The sequence below is a fragment of the Macrobrachium rosenbergii genome, chromosome 46, assembly GCF_040412425.1.
Source record: "Macrobrachium rosenbergii isolate ZJJX-2024 chromosome 46, ASM4041242v1, whole genome shotgun sequence".
Classification (NCBI taxonomy): domain Eukaryota; kingdom Metazoa; phylum Arthropoda; class Malacostraca; order Decapoda; family Palaemonidae; genus Macrobrachium; species Macrobrachium rosenbergii.
Genome location: NC_089786.1, coordinates 9,776,652 through 9,800,042, shown reverse-complemented (window position 1 = coordinate 9,800,042; position 23,391 = coordinate 9,776,652). Strand labels below are relative to the sequence as shown.

At 36.7% G+C, this 23,391-nt stretch overlaps 1 protein-coding gene across 1 annotated transcript; it reads right to left on the bottom strand.

The window, feature by feature from the left end:
* Positions 1-4,999: 4,999 nt before the first annotated feature.
* Positions 5,000-6,752, bottom strand: LOC136830044 (protein odd-skipped-related 2-like). The gene is made up of 2 exons (XM_067089254.1): positions 6,550-6,752; positions 5,000-6,296 (listed from the first exon to the last, which is right to left on the bottom strand). The coding sequence occupies exons 1-2, from the start codon at positions 6,593-6,595 to the stop codon at positions 5,317-5,319; spliced, it is 1,026 nt and encodes a 341-aa protein (XP_066945355.1). The 5' UTR covers positions 6,596-6,752; the 3' UTR covers positions 5,000-5,316.
* Between the last annotated feature and the right edge of the window lie 16,639 nt (positions 6,753-23,391).

Here is a 23,391-nt window from a genome sequence, read left to right as displayed (position 1 = left end):
ATAACAAAATCAACAAAAGTTTCACAAGACATTTGAAACTGAGACTCACTCAGCTCTTCGAAGTAAAATCCCCCTAATGGAAAAGACAGGTTGGTTATTTTGTTAAGCCCGGTATTACAGCAGTAACACGCACATTCAAAATATTCCCTCCGGGTATCGGTGCCCCGATCCCGTACCCTCCTTGGGGCACGAATCTGACACTCCCCAAGGGTATTCTTGCGTCACGGCCTTCCCTCTAGATCATACCCCTCTATCCCCTGAGTAAACTGCCCCATCCCCCCAAAAACAACCCTATGGCCACAAGCTGTCATGGGGACTCAGATGTATAATGGTATTTATGTAGTTTGTTTGAATGGAGTTGTTACAATAACAAACAAACAGAAAGTCTGGAGGAGGAAAAGTTTTTTCACCAATACATTTTTTGATTCTTTACCGATAACAGAAGTGATAAATGCGTCTTATTACTACATCTTTGTAACCGTCGCTTTTGCTTTCTGATTTAGTAATTGGCCCACATCTGCAATAAAAATTATTATCAAAATAAAGCAACGAGAAGGTTGAGAGCGCAAACACTAAGCTGAATAAAAAATAATTCAAACTTTGGTGATGAATAACATAAAAGGTAAACTAAATTGATACATTTTCAAGCTTGAATAGATATAAAGGTATGATCTGGCAATGTAAACGTAAGATGCTCCATTTTTATAGTAGCTAAAAGATCGAATTTCCTCTCGGAATAATGAAAAACGAGATTTTTCGTTATCAGGGTATAAACACCTTCTTTTATATATAAAATGTCCAGTCTAGGTTGTATAGGCGGCCTCAGATTGCACGTAGCACTGACCTCTTCACTTGAAAAACTTATACATACATACATACATACATACATACATACATACATACATATATCCATAAAGAATATCTTCACCATTATTATAAGGAATATGCATGAATTTCTCAATTACCAAATAAATTTCACATTACTAAATACAATTGTTGTATCGCCAATTCAACCAAGAACTTAAAAGGAAATCAAAGGTTTGACTGCTAACTAAAATATGTAGGAAGTCGACGGGAATGTTAGGAGTCTTTTTTCAAACCCAGTCCTTAAAGATAGGGAGACGGAGAATAAAAAAGACGTTGAGACTAAAAAATCAATATATTCAATTTCTACAAGCAGAAACATAACAGGATTACCGAAGAAGAGAAACAGATAGAATCTTGATGTTAAATGAGTGAAAAGGCAATTAAACCCGATCTAGGAAAAATAAGCTAAAGCGTTGGCGACCTAACAATTTTATTATTGTGTTCTCATTTCTAACTAAAATCTTTCAATATCATGGTACAAAGTTGCATTTATTTAGTTGTTGCCGGAATATTCATGCAATATATAAATATCTTCATTGTATGAACATTATTCTTATGCCAAAATTACTTATATTGCTTCATGGGCGTGATTAACGACAACAGCTAGGTTACGTCATTCCGGGGCCAAAATTTTACTTTTTGTGAATGAATGTATAAAATTATGTATTTTTAATATTTTGCCTCTTTTCCCTTCGAAGGAAGTGACGCCAGAACTGTACAGCTGTACAGTTGCTACTTTCACGCCCATTTTTCTTGACCCGAACACGCAATAATGCCCATGCAGAGATGGGTGAACTGGTGGGCAGTACGCCTGGAGCAATCCGCGACCCAATAATGTACGGCAAGCGCTGTACTACTCGCGCTAGGGTCGCCACATCCCTACGTGTGTGTGTGTGTGTTTTATATATATATATAAATATACATACATGTTTATATATCTATCTATATTATATATAAAATGGAGTCATTTTCCTCTTTCAGGGTGTGATAAAAAGGGAAAAAACCGGTAACTGCTAAATTCATACTTCACCTACTAAGCCATGGATGAAACCCCTTTCCAGAAAATTTCCATAATATAAGCAACGCCATACACCAACACATACGGCGCATAATCAACATGTCGAACCATCCCTTTCCCCAACCAACACACACACACTCACACACTGTGCCATTTACCTCTACCTTGCGCACTCTTCAGTGCCCCTTCCACGATATGCATCATTTTCTGGATCTTTTCTCCTCCTTCCTGCTGACACCTCCAAATTATCCACACTTTTCAGCAACCTATCATCTTTCAGCTTGAAAAAACTCGGACCCATTCTCACACCAACATTAACCTTTTTGCCACAATTTTACTTATCTCCGCATTCTCACTATTTTATTCTTTTTACCCCACATAATCATTGTTATTTTTTTTCAGAGCATGAACCCAATTCACATGCAACAAGCCCACAGGGGCCACTGACTCGAAATTCAAGCTTCCAACGAATATGGTGATCATTTGAAAAAAGTAACAGGAGGTAATAGGAAATACAGGAAGAAGAGATCACTTATTTGAAAAGAAAAATAAATTAACAAATTAATAAATAAATAGATAATACTGTAAATAAATCAATAGGACACAAGGAAAACAACTACTAATCTTAAACACTTCAACCCATCTTCGTTTATCAGCTTTCATCATTCACACTTCACTTTCATCAAGGGGAGAGGCTCAACGTTACCTCCATTCGTTCGAAAACTTGCCATCAAAAGATAATCTAATTTTCTTCCTAATCTTTTGCTTACGTTCCTCCACTTTCCTTGCTTCTTCTTCCATCCTACGTTATCTGTTACATTTTCCTAAATGAATCAATCGCTTCCCTTCATTCACCGGTTCTAAAAACATTCATTACTACATCCAGATAATTTTCGTTTATCCACATGATTTTATTCATATACAGACATACATATATATATATATATATATATATATATATATATATATATATATATATATATATATATATATATATATATATATATAATATAAATATATAAACGAAAATATTTCCTGTTCAATAACCCAAATGAAACTAAAATTTCACATAGTTATTATTTTAACGAGGAAAGATGCAAAACTCACAATATTAAGGACTTACCGATTTTTTTTTTTTTTTTTTTGAGGGTGGCGGTGTAAAGACTACACGTTAAAATCGTGAAACATTTGCTGAACCAAATACGGAAATACAACATTATATATGTATATTTATATACACATACATATAATTTGCCTACAGCCATTCTTGTATTTTGCCCTTTTTCAAATACCAATCAGAATTAAGGTATAATTTCACTGCCAATTTGGTTGTGCTACGGACCGAAGGCCCGTGTATATAACTGTTAAATGTCAATCAGTATATTTAACCTTCCAAGCCTTCCTTAAGCTTTCAGGTGCTAATAAACGCACAACAGAGTATACTTCACTGACACAATTTTGCTTGAAACTGTGGTCGGGTTATAAGTATTATGGCACTGCAATTTGTTTTGAAATTGGTTGTTGATCAAATGATTCAAGTAATAAATGTACTGTAATCTATTCGTTACATCTCAATCTTATTTCTGGTAAAACTAATACATGCATAGTATTTTGTTGTTATTTAGTTCAAGACATTTTTAACTACAAATATACTGGCTTTAAATGATTTTAAATTAAAATAAAATTATATGTACGCCGTCCCTGGATAAGTTTCTGATTTAAAGACGTCATAAATGTGCACAGTTTTTGTCTTCCAAACAGAAATCCAATTAGTTTGCCTTCGAGCTCAAGTATTTTTTCCTCCAAACAGCAATCCAGTTAAGAAAGCTTCTCTGTTATATATGCAAATTAACAATTTTACCCCCAATAATGTAAGATAACTTCGTCCTTAGCTTTTGACATTTACAAAATTAGAAATCAGACATTTCTGTCTTTAATTTAGAGTGATCATCCTTTATATACTTTTGAATAGCCACCCATTACAGATTCTTGTATTAGTTGTATCTACTGAAAATGAAGCAAATAGTTTCAAGCAACATAAGAAACATTTACCAAAATGACTGGGAGTGCATATTTATCAAATTGGAAAAATGGATTAATACAGTGCCAAAAACTATATAGGTCGGTCAGCATGAAGAAAACATTCCAGAATATCTCTCTTCATTACGACCAGTCACATATTTTGAAAAATGCGATGAATACCCAGTCAAGGAAATTTATGGTGGCTGAAGTACTCTTACGGCAGATGAAGCAGCTGAACGTCTTTCATATATATATATATATATATATATATATATATATATATATATATATATATATATATATATATATATATATATATATATATTATTACACCTTTTACTTTATTTTATCATCAAAGTATTTTTTTTTTAACTAGTGATCTCTCAGTCTTTCTCTCTCTATATATCTCTTTTTCGTTTCACTTACTAAATAACGGGTCTTATACGAGCCTTTAGGTAGCAAATTACTATAATCTAAAATCGCACCTTCTATCAAAATGTCATCTCGTTTCTGCTCACAGGCACTTTTTCTATTAAGGTGTTGGCAAAGATCTTCGGCCAGAGACCAAGTGCCGAGACTTGAGAAAGCAATTCAATTAAATTCTCTGGTTTTACTTCTGTATAGAATTCACAAAGAACAAGTAACAAAGGCCTTTGCTCTCATTATACTTCTTTCCATTACACTTTTGGAATACCAGCTACCTTTTTCACTTCATCTACAATCAAGATAAATAATAATAATAATAATAATAATAATAATAATAATAATAATAATAATAATAATAATAATAATAATAATAATAATAATGAGCCACTTGATAATAGGAGAAAAACTCATTAAGAATAATTTTCTTGTTATATGTACCGGAGCAACCGTGTATATGAAAAGTAAAAATAAAAACGTATTCCACTGTATGTTTTTTTTTGTCTACCTCTCCTACTACTACTACTACTACTACTAATAATAATAATAATAAAATATAAAATCTCAAATTTGAAGATACTGTATAAAACCAACAACAATCAATGCCAAAGTGATTCAGTAATTATTTGATTTTCTTAAATGACTATAAGGTAAATGACATACGAGTCCTTTAACGAAAATAATTTATTTGTACATTTAAAACTGTTTTTACAAAAGAGCGGAAATTAGGTGAAAAAAATTTCACTATCGTCACAAAAAAAAAAAAATTATGATGATCAAGACAAGTATTGAATCTTAATCATTCTAAGACTATATAGAAAATGGAAGTTCCGTAGGAGAGAGAGAGAGAGAGAGAGAGAGAGAGAGAGAGAGAGAGAGAGAGAGAGAGAGAGAGAGAGAGAGAGAAATCTTGTACACAAATCTGGAATTGACGACGGTGGGATATGGAAGACCATTTAAACAAAAAATTACCTACAAATCACACATCACTTCATGATATCCTCAATTGAGAAACCTTTCCTTTTCTTTCCTGAGTCCTCCTCCGCCTCCGTCAGGAGCAGAGCTTTTTTGGCAGCAGGGTAAACTTGGCAATCGAGCGGGTGCTTCCGGGACTCGAGCCCCACGGTCTCTTTTTTGAGGGAGTAATTATTATACAGCGGGATAAGGGTAACGTCCTTCGGGAGGGCCGGCGTGTTCAACAAACTGTTCGTTAGAGACGACGTCCTGAAGAAGGACGAGAGAGAAGACAGGGACGCAGAGCGCCGGAGGTCGTCCGTCGATGTTCTCGTGGGTAACGGCGGGATGATGGGCGACGTAGGGACTAGAGTGGGCGGGGGCGTCGGAGACTGATTAGAGGATGGGAGAGATTCGTGGGCGTGCTGGGCTTTATGCACGGCCAGAGTCCTGGCTTGACAGAAGCCCTTGTTGCAGACGCCGCACTTGAAGGGCTTCTCCTTGCTATGGATGTACTTGTGGTCCCTCAGGTGGTCCTGTCTCCTGAAGGCCTTGCCGCAGATGTCGCAAGGGAAGGGCCTCTCATCCGTATGGGTCCTTTCGTGAATCAGGAGGTTATAACTCTTCGTAAACTCTCGCTGGCAATATTTGCAGATATATCTTTTCTTGGGGCGGCTTAAACGCCCTCCGGGCGTCAAAAGGAGGCGGTTGAGGGCGAGATCACTGGCGCCTAGGGCTGCAGCTGCCGCCCACGGCAGCTGTCCTAGGGACCCGTTTTGTAACATCCCCACCAATCGGGGATCCATACCTGAAGGAAGAGGTTGCTTCGCACTGGCAGCAGCAGCGACGGAAGCGATGGCTGGCAGGATCGGGAAGGGCGGCAACATGGGCAGCAGAGAAGGACCCCGCGGAACCCAAGGAGTAAAGGCCGACGACCCACGATCTAAGCCGCCCATTCCGGGGAACTGGAAACCACATGGGCTTGTCGGTGTGGGTGGAGGTGTCAACAAACCTGTGGGAGGGATCGACACCTGTTAAAAACACCTGCCCAAGCAACTGGAGATTTCTTAAATCTTTTATTTTTTTAATCACCATACTCTATCTGACAATCAAATGTAAACATCAGTCGAAAAACAGCTTGAAGACGAGGTTTTCTTCAAGAATATAAACTTTTAAAGCTGCATTAAGAGACTTCGCATGCAATTAAATAACGTAAACAAACCCATCTGCCCTCCATTCTCCCTCCAAAAAAAATGTAAACATACCAGAATCCTTTTCCGTTGATCTCTCGGCATCTCTGTTGCTGGCCATCTTAGATGGCCTAAGAAGGAAGAAGTCTTTTTGTATCTAGTTTTCAGAATCTTGTTGGACTGTCTCCCTTGATAAGTTGCTAACTTCACACTCGGTGCCTGGGAAATGCGTAATTGCGCGTCACAAAACTTCACAAAGCAAAGGCCCAAAAGAAACTGAGCATCTTTTACGCGGTCAAGTCTGAACCATATTGGGTTGGCTTGTGCGGAGAGATGCCATGAATCAGCAGGGGGTACATCTCGGGAATCCTGCGAGAGAAAGAGCCATACCCAACTCTTTGGCATGATCATCTCATGACCATCTTCCGTTTTCGAACTATGTCATGTTAAATTACACTGCCTAGCCTGGAGAGATGCAATCGGAATTATAATTAATTTAGTAAATGAGCATGTGTACCACGCGTTCATAAGCAAACCGCTGGAAAATTCCCCGGGCGAAGGAACATGCATTCGTGTGCGCTATGTTTCCTTTCGCTCACAAAAAAGAAATAAAAACTCATGACATGAGACAGTGATATTATTCTCCAAAGGTTTATATAAAAATGCTATGTCTGTTGCAAAACAAATCCTTATTTAACGAAATACTATAAAAATCCTTATAAATTTATTTCATATTTGTGGGGAGCCTGCTTACATCGTGACTAGGGGCGTGGAGAAGGTCGTTTACCATTGGCTGGGAGAAAGTTAGTCCCGCCCACTGGAGATCCCAGTGTGTGATATACAAGTACATGAGTTTACTCATTTTGATGTAATTAATACTTGCTGCAGATGTATATGGGCGCTAGAATTATAAGGGAAGGTTAGATGATATCTCCGATGCACTAAGAGTTTGTTGTGTTACTTGAAAGGGCTCGGACCGGAGAGAGAGAGAGAGAGAGAGAGAGAGAGAGAGAGAGAGAGAGAGAGAGAGAGAGAGAGAGGAATTTTCATCCGCAGTCCCTCAGTGGTTCTATGTCAATTCTTTGTATCCAATCTCGTTAATTAACCTTATCTGTACTTCGATTCCGGTTAATCCCAAAACGTGGGCCATCGAGTTCAACCATTCCCCCATGAGATCCATGTCTCGTAAGGGTGCAATTCAGCAACCAAACCCTCCCAAAACAATTTGGCCCCTAAAGATTATGTTCCTGACGGGGTTCTAGACGGTGTGTGCCCCAGCTGAGTCGTGATCGTGTGAGTCTTTGATCGTGTGCAGCCACGGAATGCGTACATGTGCACACGATGGGCGACCGAGCGCGTGTGGGCATGCACCATCATGACCACGCTTTGGTGGGCACCTACCATCATGAAAAAGTTTTTAGGGGGCTTGTACCCTCAACGGTACAGTTCTGAGATCCTTCACTATTACCGCAAGTTTTCAGGGGGCTTGTGGCATGATGGGCATGCTTTCAGGGGCCTTCTGAACATCACAGGCATTTCTGGCAGACAAGAACGGTCATGGTATACATTATGTATGTATCATTATGAGAACTCTTTGAGCGACATGCAACCAAACTGGTATGTTTCAGAGGGCAATTATATTCATAATCATCTACACCATGGGCTTACTTTCGACGACATGTACTGCTATATAAGTATGTTTCAAGGGACATCTATGTCAGAAGTATGTTTAATGTGTAAGTATTTTTGTGGACATTAAGGTAAATAGACTATCATGATACCAATTTAGGGGGTCAAATACCATACCGTAATTCTTGTACCTTCCATTTTCGTTATTATTCGATGGACTTGTTCCATCTCAAGCACGCTAAATGGACATATACCATAATGGACATGAGTCACTATAGGCGTTTTTAAGAAAAAAAAACACCAACCTAAGAAATGTTCTACTGATCATATATTATAATGATCATTTTGCGTGGTGGGGGATCCTGGAGTACGCTTGAAAAGCGACAGGCCGACTGCTTGCTTCTTTCTGGACAACGGCTGGCCAACGAACGTAAAAATCTTAATTACAGACTTTGGCGTGGTCTCAGGCGTGGTATATTCTCTCTCTCTCTCTCTCTCTCTCTCTCTCTCTCTCTCTCTCTCTCTCTCTAGGGTTTCCCATGCCTTTTAATAGTCTGGATTTGATCACGATTTTGTGGATATGATCATCTAACTCTTTCTGTCCGTGTGCGTGCATGTTTACAGATTAAACACATACCCATATTGCACTTGGGTCTATGCGTGTGTGTGCGTGTGTGTACATGCTTACATAATTTGCAAACGCTTACATGCATATATTACACTGACATACATACACCCTTATGTGCTAGGTTCTATTGAAGCAAATGTTCACAGATTATGCACACCCATAATAATTATGGCGTAATTATTATGCCATTTCGTGCAAGTATGTGTGCGCACGCTTACATAATTATCATGCACATGACCCACACATCATTATTTTTTAACCCATGCGTCTGAGCATATACTTACAGACAATACACATAACAACAAGAATTCTGCTCTCCTGTCCACTGGTTCAGACTGGGGAAAAGAACTTCGCCTATCCTCTATAGATTCTTTGCGGCTCGGTTTGTCATACCTGGTCCAGAGGTCCATACTACGCCCTTAGTTCATTGAAAAACCTTACCCCAATAATGGTCCACACTAGGGCAAGGACCCGTGCTGGCATAAGGACAGCCTAATCTAAACCAATGTTCTCTGACTGAAGAATGTATCTGTAATTCATTTCGAGGTCCTTGTTAATGATTCGATTCCTGCCTGGGGCCCACAACTCGATTCAGCTGTAAATTGGGTACCAAAGGTAGCAGAGGTTAAGGAAAGGTTGAGGGGCTAGCAGCCTCATACCAGGAGACTTGCTGAGAACCGTAAGGCTCTACCCTCCTGGAGCCACCCCGTCGAAGCAGGAAAAAGCACATGGCAAATATATAAGTATCTGTATATGTGTATATGTGTAATGTATATATATACATATATAAATTTATATACATATATTTATATTTGTATATATACATATATTTGTAATATATATATATATATATATATATACCTATATATATATATACTGTATATATATTATTTATAAAATATTAACCTGAAACACCTTTCCCCTTTTGAAAGAAAACTGGAAGTTGTTAAACTGCGTTCCTTGTCTCTGCAAGCACTGTATATTAGTCTGAATAACTCATGCGAGTAAATACACAGGCGCTTGCAAGCGTTAAAATCCGATAAATTTACAAGTCATCTAACTTTGAAAAATCTCTTCTTCCTCCATTCTTCCACACCTCCATTTTGCACGTCCTCAGCCTCAGCCAGAAAACATTTTACGATTTTTCCTATTTAATAAGATTCTGGCTCTTAGTCATCCTTTTTAACTTTAAACAGATTCTTTTCTTTAACCATTATTTTGCAAAATCTGTTATCATAAACCATAATCACAAAGAACTTATTCTTTAGTCAGAATTATAACCAAATGCATCTATATTTGTAAAAGATTATTTTCAACAGGAAATACTGAACTTAATTTTTTTAACAGATTCACAAAACATTCTTTTTTTATCAGAAATCAAAATCTTATTTAGCCAAGAATATTTCTCAAACAAGAATCATAACATTCTTAAAACAATGTCACAGAACTCAACCTTTGAACCAGAATCAACAGTCATTATTCCACTGTTCAACAAGAATGCAACAAGAACTAAATACAATTTTTCTGTCTTTGAACAAGACTCCAAAAACAGAATCACATTCTTCCATCTTTTAAAAAGAATAAAATAGAGAATTCCTTTCCACCAGCATCCTCTTTTCAATGTTCTCAAGAAGGAAGAAGAAAGGCTTCGGAGCTTGCGTCTTCTTCTTCTTCCTCCTCCTCTTCTCGATTAGGAAGGAAAGGCTTAGCGCAAACGCAGCGAGCAATAATAAAATCTTAGCGCCATAAACACCCGGCGATATCCCATAAATCAGGGTCCTCGCAGGCTGTGAATTAAGGGGCGAAGTCATTAAGGCAGTCAAACAGCGTGGTCATTATACATGCACACCCAGCTCAACTTAATTTATATCAAATCCATTCTCCAATTGTAGTTATTATTTTCATCTTTTTTTTTCCCCATTCACTATTTTTTGGAGGTGGGGAGGGGAGGGTAGGGAGGGGGAGAGAGAGCTTTTACTGCAAAAGGGAGATGAGAAGAAAGTAGTAGTGGGTTTCAGGTGGTGTAGAGGGGCGGGGGCGATACATGGTGCATATAGTGGTATGTGAGGGGAGGCAGAGGGTGGAACGGGTATGGAGATGGCGGGGGGAAGGGATGGCGGGGGTGGGGATAGAAGACAGGCAAGGTTATCAGAATCATCGAGGAAGTTGAAGCTCCATATACGATCTTTATTTTTCATTTTTTTTCCCTCGTCTTCCTTGAAATTCCGTAAGGCTGGTGTTCCAGAGTGTCCCCTCTCATTTTTCAACCTTACGGAACGAATGCTCGTGGCAAGGAATCGTGACTTACTGCTCTCTAATAGGATTCAGACTAATGAAACGTATTATTACAAAATATAAATATCGTTAGAGGGCCATTAAAAGTTCGGGACGGCCGTCAGAAAGCGGCAAAACGAAAAATGCATGAGGGAGAGAATACTTTGGAGATTGGGCTGGAAGCAAGCTCTTTGAGCGGGCTGAAAGGGGAGTTGCGGCTGCCAACTGCTCTGGAAGGTTAAAAGGGGGTTATTTGTAACTGCCCAGTACTTTGGAGATCGAGGCTGGGCCACTTATCGATGACTGTGAAACAATGACAAAGTAACAGGAGTGCAATAAATGCAATTTTCTCCCCATGGCCACAATACCTAACCGTCTGGAAAATACGTAAATATGATCAATGTGGTCTATGGTAACGAAGTAGTTTTTCTTAGAAAAAAAGTACAACGGGACCGACAACCTCATCCCCCTTACCTAACCAGGCTCGAAGAGAACTTGTAAAAGAAAAAAAAGGGAAAGAAGGTGGGGTTTAACCACAAAAGAAGCGACAGACCCAGTTCTCAATGGAAAAAGCGGCCATTTCTTTACTCTGCGGGTTTTACTTTAAATGAATGGCGCAAGGGTGAGTGACCAACGGTGAATGCCTTGGGTATTCGGCACGTGATCCCCTGTGATAAGGATGGGCATGGCGAGGGCATGGGGCCAGCAACCCCATCCCAAAACTCAATGCTCTGAAACTTACAACAGAACACACAATACAAGCCTTGGCTCTCTCTCACTAGAAAATGTTCAGAAAGAATTTTATTTAATTACAAACTTAACGGCATATCTTTCAGGGGAAACTGTAACTCAACTGTCATATTTAATTTCTTATTACATAAAACTGATGTACGCATATTTGTCTTAGGACTGGAAACATTAGGAATGAATGAAATCTGCTAACAGTCTTTGTTAATATGTGACTTTACGACATATAATAGGGCTTTCTTAATCAAGGGCATGGGAATCGCAACGTGACTCGATCAAGCGTCCACAGACAGTTGTAGGAGAGCAACTAAGTCCCTTAAATTATGTTCTCTATTGGATGGGGAGTTCAGGGGTCCATATCGGGTCTTTTACCCATTTCAGTACCTTGCTAGTGTTCAGCTTTATCTGAACAACTAACTTCTTTGAACAATGTAATTTATTTAATACCCATTAATAACGCTAGTTAAATCTATGGCAACCATTGTAAGTATAACACATATAAATATTATAATCATCACAATTAATAATAATAATAATAATAATAATAATAATAATAATAATAATAATAGTTGTAGTAATGAAAGTAAATGTTCACTTTTCCAATGTATTTTATACCATCTCTTGCATTTGCATTCTGTATATAATAAGAACATAGGTTGAAAAACATGTACATAGGTCATTATTATCATTTCAGACTTATTCAGTTTGAATGTTTGCGCATTCAGGTGATGAAACTAATATCAATTTTCCCTACTGACGAAGACGTTATTGTTTTTCATCGTCGAACATTTCTGTTTCCAAGCGTTAAGTAGGTCACCTCCATCACAATCCACTTATAATGTAACGCCCATGATGGAGTGGTTGTTAAGTACTCCTGCCTAGGTGTTATGAAACCATTAATGGGGCGGCAGAGAGAGAGAGAGAGAGAGAGAGAGAGAGAGAGAGAGAGAGAGAGAGAAGAGACAATATTGCAGGATACGACTGTAAACATCTACACATAATTGAGTTTACATGACAATAACACCAAAGATAATTATTTTTATGACAATCAATAAAGCAGGTCTCGCACGTCTGAGTTCTCTCTCTCTCTCTCTCTCTCTCTCTCTCTCTCTCTCTCTCTCTCTCTCTCTCTCTCTCTCTCTCTCCCACCACCCCAGCCTACGACCTACTGTAATCGACAGACAACCAGGTACATAATTCACAGTTCAAGTCAACATAAACAATTGGTTTGCAGGAATGAGGCCATACTGATCCATTCTAACTTGAGGTTCGAACCCGGGATCTCGAGAAAATTACTACCTAACCACAACAGTCCAGAGAGAGAGAGAGAGAGAGAGAGAGAGAGAGAGAGAGAGAGAGAGAGCTAATAATTTCCTCAAAAGCTGACGTGATGCATTTTAATGCTTCGTTCGATCAGTAAAACATCCATTTTAAGGCTAAACGATCTTCAAGAAGGTTCATCGCCTACAGCATTCTTGTAAACTTTACCTTTCATAAAGACTAAATCTTATTTTAATATTACTTCAGGTAAAACCATTTCAATAAGTGTTCATCTAACTCCAACTTGAATCTGATAGGTGTACCGCCAGATTCTAATAACAATCAAGCAACTCTGGAGAGCAAAAGACTTCTCAACTGTTATTCTCCAATATTATTTATAAATCGGTGATCTGTGGAAGCTTCCTGGTCGAGTTCATGGCATCTTGCCTTGTTCTTTGCGAAGGATAAAATCCCCCTAAAAATGTTAATAACACAAACATTTGTTGCTATGTGCATGACAGACGTGAACAAACAATTATGACAACAAAAAATAACATGCGTTGGTTAAGGCGGTAAATCGTACGAAGTATGCATATGTATATATATATATATATATATATATATATATATATATATATATATATATATATATATATATATATATATATATAATTTAGTTGTATTATATATATGGAAATGAAAGATGTTTTATTTAGAATATGCCCAACAGTTTTCCTCCATTGGAGGACGAAACTGTTGGGCATATTCTAAATAAAACATCTTTCATTTTCTTATGTGAAGTACAACTAAATAATATATCTTCGTGTCTAAGAAGATTACCAGTGTATTATATATATATATATATATATATATATATATATATATATATATATATATATATATATATATATATATATATATACACATACAGTATATGTATATATTTATATATACATATATATATGTATATATATACAGTATATATATATATATATATATATATATATATATATATATATATATATATATATATATATATATATATATATATATATATATATATACACACACGTCGTTAACTTTTATACTGCCTCGCACTCTTTTGGATATGCTTATCACTACAAGCCTATACCAGAGTGGAATGTGAAAGCCCTGTCATTTTTTTCCCGCTCAGATACAAGCATTTTAGTGATAAGCGCATCCAGAAAAAGTACGATGAAACTGAGAAGTTAAGAGGTCAGATAGTTATATAGAAAGATAGATGCAAATTGATATCCATGCTCTTGTATCTACAAAACACGAACGACTAACAGCAATTAATGCTATCCATCCCTTCAATACTCATAGTCTTAAAAAAAAAACATTAAAAATATCACCAAAACAAACAAACTCAAGGGACGGGAGCTGATTCATGAACTCGTCTCCGACCTTATAAGGCGGGTCACTAAAAAAAATATTTGGCAACATCGGAAAAAATATTTGGCCCCTCCCGTTGGAGGCGATGATATCAGCAAAGGAAATTTATTCATAGGTCTTTATATGGCGCCCGAATTGTTGATATAAACATTGGTGTTGAAGGGAGAGATTTCTCTGCCTCTTTTTTTTTTTTGTTTTTAATCTGAGCAAATATTTATGGCTGATGTTGATTCGGTGTGGTTTGATTGTGCCTGGGTGTTGACGGAAGAGAGAAGTAATTGACCTCTTGATTTTTCTGATCATTGTTGCTCATTTTATTATTACTGTTTACATCTTTTGGATTCGTGCTGATGTCGTTATCATTAGCAGTAGTAGATGATTATTTGTTGCTTTCGTGTCATATTTATTATTAGCGGTTGTAGTTGCTGAAGTACAACCAATTAACAATGTGCCATTTTGAACGAGACAATCTGAAGTCCCTGAAAACGATGCGGCAGCCAAGACAACTTCGCAATTAAAATCATTCTGACGTAACAACGATGTCTACTTACTTTATCGGCTTAAATGCGAGCTATCAGGAACTTGAAAATGCATCACATTAAGATTTTAAAAACACCTCGGACTAAAAATACCCAAGCATCGTTGCAACTGATAAGATATATACAATGGTAAACGACTGGAAGTTAAACAAGAAAAATAAAAGGGTAAAAATAATCTTCGATTTACTCGCGCTCAAAGTTGGATTAGCGGCTCTGTTGCCACCGACCATAAAGGCAAGATTCGTTTGTTACGTCCTCCCAGCAGTGCAATACAGGTCCGTCAAAGGCGGCAACATTGGAAAATAATAAAAGTATGTAAGATATTCACTTCGTTGGTTTTATTTTCAAAGGGAGGAATAATAATAGCAAAGGCAATTTGTCATGTGCATATAACTCACGAAAGCGTCGATTCAACAGAAAATATCAAGGCGGTATTGAAGCAGTTACTGAAAAAATTCACACATCTCTGGTTTCGGACACTTGCATCATGGGTAGACGTTTATCTGAAGTCAAAGGTTATCCCATTATCTCTCTCTCTCTCTCTCTCTCTCTCTCTCTCTCTCTCTCTCTCTCTCTCTCTCTCTCAACTTTAGATTAATGAATAAAGTTCACCCACGCACCAAGGACACATCTGACACATTAATTCCGAACACTTCCTCACCCATAAGTTGACTGTAAAACCATATTTTATTCAAAAGTCCGTAAAACTTGCCACCATTTTTCATTAAAGCAAGATAATTCTGTGCTAAAGCATCATTCGATTGTGTACGTATACATAAACCCATATATGAAAAGATTACGCATGCATGTATTCATATGTATCGTTCTTTGAGGGTGTTTTTTTAGTTTCATACTTGAAAAATGATACACACACAGTTCTACGTATCTTACGTAGCACTACGCTACTCACCACACACAGTGAAGCATTCAAGCTATGTCTTGCTATCCTCATCATGATTGCTGAGTTGTAAGTCCTGTCTTACAATCTATTATATGAACCACGTATGTTGTGTCATAAAGCCTGAATGTGAAAGATATGTCATAAATTCTGTTTAATAAACCATACATTTCTTCATAATTCTGCATATGAACCATGTTTCATCATGACTTCTGTTACTGCTTGAAACGTGTTTCGTAAAAGCTCTGCTTAGCTTACAAACCATGTTTCGTAGTAAATTTTGCAAGATAATCGTGTATTGCCATATACTCCAAAACGCATGTTTCTTTACAAATTCTGTATATAAACTATATTAACTTCCAATTGTCAAATGTTCATACTACTCATTACATAAGTAAGAAATTTGCCATCCTTCTTACAACAACAAAAAACACATTAGGTGACTGTTAATTTGTTTTTGACCATTAATTCCTGAAAACATCACAATCGCCAATAGTTTTAGCCCAAAAATTTGCGTGGCACTCTGTAAATGGTACCAGTGGTTCCCTGCAGTGTCCCTTCGGCACCAGATGCATTGCTTTCGCCTTCTGCTTCGCTTCGGCTCCCTGCGGTCTCTTCCTACTAAGCTTTCGAACCTTAATCCTGACTCTTATCTTAAACTCATTTAAGAACCAATCGTCCAGCATACACTAAAGCAGAGGGTAGTAACGTTACTATATCGTCATGTAAAACAAAATAATAAAATTAAGCTTTCACTTGAAAAACTATTTTCCAGCTTCTGTGTATTTCTAATGACAACTCCGTCTCACAGACCTCTGGAATATTCACATTATAAGGTTAGAAAAAATTTTGATTTTTGAAAATCCATAATTCTCTATTTTCTTTGCAATCCCAAACCAATCCTCAGAGGTTAACATCTCACTAATACAGAGAATATTTTGTCCGCTAAAAAGGCAGAAAAGGATTATCGATATTATAATAAAATTCTTAATGCACAAATATTTTGTCTTTGGCTAGTAGGTAATGCTCATAATTATGCACAGGCAAATATAAATTGTATGACTTCTTTATCTCTTCCAATATCTCGTATTTTCTTTCATTGTAATAATATTATCTTATAACAATATATATATATATATCGTTATTATATATATATTTTTATATATAGACAGGAAAGGATATCAATATATAATAGAATATAATATATATATATATTTGTATTTATATATATATATATAATCACACACAAACACACACACTTTATCTCTTTATATATATATATATATATATATATATATATATATATATATATATATATATATATATATATAGAGAGATAGAGAGAGAGAGAGAGAGAGAGAGAGAGAGAGAGAGAGAGAGAGAGAGAGAGAGAGAGTTTTCAACAGGAGAAACTGCTTCCCAAACCTCTGAAAAATCCAGTGTGCATTTGTCGCGACCAGGTAGAAAAAAGGCATGATTCTGAAAACTTCATTTCAAAAGGACTGCTGAGAAACCTAAAGATTAACACACCTTGGAGCCAACAGCACAAAGAAAAAAAATTAGGAATAATAATAATAATAATAATAATAATAATAATAATAATAATAATAATAATAATAACAATATTTAATTCAGCTTAAAACCACAAACAAGTATGAAATTAGCGTTACAGATTAACGTTTTCGGAAGTAAATAGGCTGAAAGAATTATCGATGAATGTACAATAAAAAATAAATCAATCAAGAAATATTCTGAGCGTCAATTATTTGGTTACTTATGTTTACCCTCTCATACTACACTACTTAAAACTGTCGTCAAAACACATACTTATTATAGCCATATTTGTTAATATAAAAAAGTCTTGATGTTTTCTAGTGATTTCCTACCACTTTAATAATAATAAAAAAAAAATAATAATACATAATAGGAACCCCTGCTGAAGGTCTCACAAATTCATGTTTCCTTAACTTCAAGTAATTCTTTTCTAAACTAGAGTTAAGTAACGATGCCAGAGGAATTCCAGAATAAACATCTATACTGATTAAATCAGGGGCATGTTAATGTTCAAGGGCCTTTTTTCTGCAGCCACTGGTTCATTTTAAGAAAATGGACTCTTCAATTATTTCTAACACAGATTTAGTTAATTAGAAATAAAAAAAAAAAGAAGCAGAGAACATCTGCTCTACATAAATTGCATTTACGTGTAAGCTAACAATCATATGGTTGGTAAACCGTATAAACCCGAGACAGGTCATTTTGTCTTGACTTTCGATTGATGATGAAAACTGCAGAGCAGTCTACCTGGCAATATTATTTATGAAAATGCTTGAAAGTTTAAGCAAGGCTGTAATGGGACTGAAAAGCACCGTGCATCAATGTCGCAACTTTTTTATATTACTGTTTGCACGTGTATACTTATCATTTAGTAGTTCATTCATTTTAATCATTCATCTTTTCTTTGTATGGTACAAAACGTCTATTCACTATGTTTTTGTCTTTTTTAACAGAATAAATAATAATAATAATAATAATAATAATAATAATAATAATAATAATAATAATAATAATAAATTTTGCCTGCGCAAAATTCTCTGGTAATTAGATATCACACTTGGCAATTGGATTCATTTCAATAGTAGGTCAGCAAAATTACCACTAAGGTACCACGCTGATCCTGCTACCCAGAATGCTAAATATCCATGGACGCCACGTTCATCTAGCAAAATTACCCAACCGGTCATTTGTGGAAAATCATCCATAAGTGTCTATTAACAGAATCCCACATATACAACAGATTCATGCTGATTTAAACGCGTCACAAAAAGTACTATAAATCATAAGGACTGTATTTCCCTTTGCTTCCTCTTGCTTCTTCCTAATGAACACCATATTCGTTTGGAACCTTGAATTTCAAGTCAGTGGCCCCTGTGGACTTGTCCCATATTAATAGGGTTCATCTACCGAATAATAATAATAATAATAATAATAATAATAATAATAATAATAATAATAATAATAATAATAATAATAATAATAAAAACGGTATAAATTCTAAGGGCTACCTTAAGATTAATTTGGAAATACCATAGAGAAAAGATATTTTGTGAATACTTCCTCTCGTATTGCTCATTCAGCGTTGTGCTTATACCTGGGAACCTGTGAACGTTTATTAAACTAACATCAAGGCACAAACTCAGTTAGTTAAATTTACCACAGTTCTACCCTCTGCAGTCATTCTGGAGACTGAATCTATCAAAGCTCTATGACAAGAAAAATGTTAGAAGCCTTGAGTTGGTTAGCTTTGGTATTCTGGGTTTTGTTGCCTTATCTGTCTTTTAGATGAAGGTTTGATTTTGGTGTCTCGATATAAGATCTTAATTCTCATGGAAATTTGAGTAATGAAAAGTAAGTTTCACTAAACTAAAACATAGAATTCCAGTCCGTTGTGATAAGAAGAATAAGAAACGAGAGAGAGAGAGAGAGAGAGAGAGAGAGAGAGAGAGAGAGAGAGAGAGAGAGAGAGAATCAAAACTCGGCGTAATTTTCTCATCATCTACACTTAAGGTATCAAAACATTTGTTTAACTTTGTCTTTTCATCCAGTTTCTTCCAATTTGCATATCTTCCATCCACTCAGTTTTACGCAAACTTTTATTCTTTCCATTTTTCTTTCTTTGACCATTTCTTTTCCACTAGTTTTGTTTCTCTTTCCTTCTCCTTTCATCTTAATTTCTTTCGGCAAAACTGACATTCTCTATCCCTCCCTCCCTCTCTCAAAAAACAACATACCTAAATATAACATATATATTACCTCTCTCTCTCTCTCTCTCTCTCTCTCTCTCCTGTTAGGACCACCCCATGAGTGGCTCGGGTGTTATCAGTGATTTGTACAAGGTGTGCCCAAGATAACCCTGTTTGGTACTCGCACCACTGAAGTTTAACACGTAAGGACGGGTGTTCGCGGGGTGTCTTAAAGGGCAAACAATGCTTGTATGGATGTCTGAGGGATCTATTTATATGTGCGTAAAGACAAGACCGTAGGGCAAGCGCAAGCGCGCACGCCGCCAGGAGTGTTTATCTAGTTAAGCAACGCGGACGTAAAAGTTTCTATTAGGTGAGCGTCAGACGCTCTCACGTCTACTGTAACAACTCAAGAGATGACGGCGTGGTTGCAAGTCAGAGTATAAACAAAAGCTATGATGCATCTTCAAGGAGGCGCAGAGAGAGAGAGAGAGAGAGAGAGAGAGAGAGAGACAGACAGACAGAGAGACAGAGAGAGAGAGCGACAAAGAGGCTCAAAGACTAACTGCCATACAGAGACAAATAAATGAAGAAGAAGAAGAAGCAGAAGAAGAAGAAGAAGAAGGAGAGAGAGAGAGAGAGAGAGAGAGAGAGAGAGAGAGAGAGAGAGAGAGAGAGGATCAAAGGCTAACTGCTATACATAGACAAATAAAATTAAATGAAGAAGAGGAGGTGAGAGAGAGAGAGAGAGAGAGAGAGAGAGAGAGAGAGAGAGAGAGAGAGAGAGAGAGAGAGAGATACACGCTAGTAGATATAGGGAGATGCAAACAGCCACCCAAGTTTTATCAGGCTGGAAAATCGTGGCTTTTGTGGAAAATGCTCAGAATTTTTTGACTGTGGAGATTGCGTGAATATTTATGGGGGTTGATTTTAAGTGTGTTTACAACCTCAGGTGAACATTCCTACACCTGATAAGGATCCATTCCTCATCCACCCCAGCCCGCCCCTCCTCCTACACCCTACTCCCCCAACCCCTGACAGGCATATACAGGTTCCACCCTCTCCCCCACCTCCCCTCTCAACCGCCGTTGCACCTTCATGGTGAAACTTACAGTACACTTTCACCTACGACTTCAGATCTCCACTGGGTGGAAGGAGATTACCGGGAAATCCTTACAGGCTGGAAATGTCAACCTGTTGTCAGTCTTGACCATAAAGATATTTGGGAATGCATGTAAGGGACAAATTGTCGAGGCTGAGTGATACAGTATCTTCGACCTCAGTTCTGTATCTTTCCAAAAAAAAAAAAAATACATAAATACACAAAAGACTTCTCTATACTTCAGATATTTAGATTACTTTATTTTGATGCCTGGTATGTGAGGTGAAAAGGTTCAATATAATTATTCTTGAAGTTAAAGGATGAAATTAGGTGTCATCTTGTTTCTCTCTGGAATCAAGGTCTATTGACAAAAAATATACTTTTAATTTGTAAGTATTCTTACATTCTTTAAGTAAGTAATTTCATCGTTGTAGCCTCTTGGCGTATTTTTTAACAAAATAATAATAATAATAATAATAATAATAATAATAATAATAATAATAATAATAATAATAATAATAATAATAATAATAATAAATTCAGCAGTGAAATTTAAAGCCATGCCAGTCCAAACTCTGATTAAAGATGAAAATCCAAAAGTAGCTTCACTCGGCAACAAACCTTAGCAGTCTGGTAAATGGAAATGGGTCATAAGGAGGCCCAAAAGCAATATCAGTAACAATAACAAGAGCGAGTTTCAGTAGTTATAGAGATCTCCAAGTTCGTAATTATTGTGTCGTTTGCAATTTCATTCAGAAAATAGTAATATCTATCGTGATATACATGTTAGTTTCAACAAAGTTTCCAGTGGATTTTATGAGAAAATGTCAGGCTGTCAACAGCTTGGATTCTAAGTTCTATCGTATTTATGCTTTTATATTAAAATAATATGTATGCAAATTAATATGTATCCGTACAAATCCAACCTAAGTACATGCACAAACGCACGTACACACACACACACACACATGCGCACGTGTGTACGAGCGTTTGAACAAATTTTATGCACAAATATTTTTTTCTGCAATTTATAAAGACTGAGAGAGGAGGAGTAAGAATGTAAGAATGATAAGAACAGAGAGAGAGAGAGAGAGAGAGAGAGAGAGAGAGAGAGAGAGAGAGAGAGAGAGAAATCTCTTGTAATCTCTTAAAAGGGTCACCACCTACAGCACAGACCTTTCAACACACATCAGCACGATGAAAGTGACCACGACAGGAGAAGTTTCTTCCAACTTGAAATGAAACACGATGCTTATGGACTAGCAGATAAAATGGCTACGATGATGATGATCATTCCGCCGTTGATGGTGATGCTTATGATAATGAGGATGATAGTGACTGATGATGATGTCACTCCCGAAACGAGGAGAACTGGGCAAGCCCAGCTGCTTAGGGCTGCGAAGTTCAAGACATCCGAATTGTACTCCGACCTCTTTTAGTTCATCAGTGGTGCGTGTTCCCACTATTCATTGAAGGATTAATAATTCATAACTGTCTGGCATAGAGAAATAAATACTGAAGGGAGATGAGATACTTGGGTTAACAAACACAGCCCTCGTAAGAATTCATCATTTCAAAGAATGAACACTTCTCGTGTCTACCCACTGCAAGAAAGTAATAATATATATATATATATATATATATATATATATATATATATATATATATATATATATATATATATATATATATACTGTGTATATATTAACATACACATTTTCTCCTTAGAGGGAGGGGCTTTAGAACGTGCTAACCTTCTAGTCCTTAAGTTTTTGAAATGGAGTTGCTGCCTCTTGTCATTTACTAGCCTACCTGTGACCCTCTATAGTAGACTAACTCCCAGATACATAATTTGCTGCTTAGAGCGGTTCAATGGTTTTTCGGGAAACGGATCCAAAGATACTTTTCCTCGTGAGTTCTAACTCTGGTCTCTCGCTGGTGATGCTAATATGCACAAACACACACACACACACACACACATCTCACATGATGCCACACGAGCGACCTTTGTGATATGTATATTTTGGAAACTTGCAGTCAAGTTCTTTACTAAATAGACAATACTGTTGTTGAAAGTTAAATAGCATTTTTTCTTGTTTGTACAGACGTTTTAAAAAACGTGCCTGACGTCAAACCAATTTAGAAAAACTACTTGCTCCTTGATGCAAATTTGGCAAAATTATAAAATAAGAATATTGGTTTCTTCGTACAAATTCAGCTACAACAGCGAAAAATTGTGGTTATTTAAGAGATAATAATTCCTTAATGTAGAAACAAGACCATGCTACCGTTTTGTAAACGTTACCCCAATAAAGCCTCATATATGCGTGCAGGCTACATGATGCAAATCTTACAACAATATACAAAATTACTTGGTACAAATCCTGGTTTCATCGTATAAATTTATAGTAGTAAGAAATTATTGCTATTTAGAGATAATACAGCCATAATATAGAAACAAGACCATGCCTACCCTTTTGCCAACGTTACCCCAATGAAGCCCCAAGTGCTATGTGCAGGCTACATGACGCAAATCTTGCATCAATATACAAAATTACTGGATACTTGGTACAAATCCAGACAGCGAGATTGCCGTATATAGAAACAAGACCATGGTTACCCTTTTGCAAACGTTACGCCAATAAAGTCTCAAGCACTGCGTGCAGGCTACATGATACAAATCT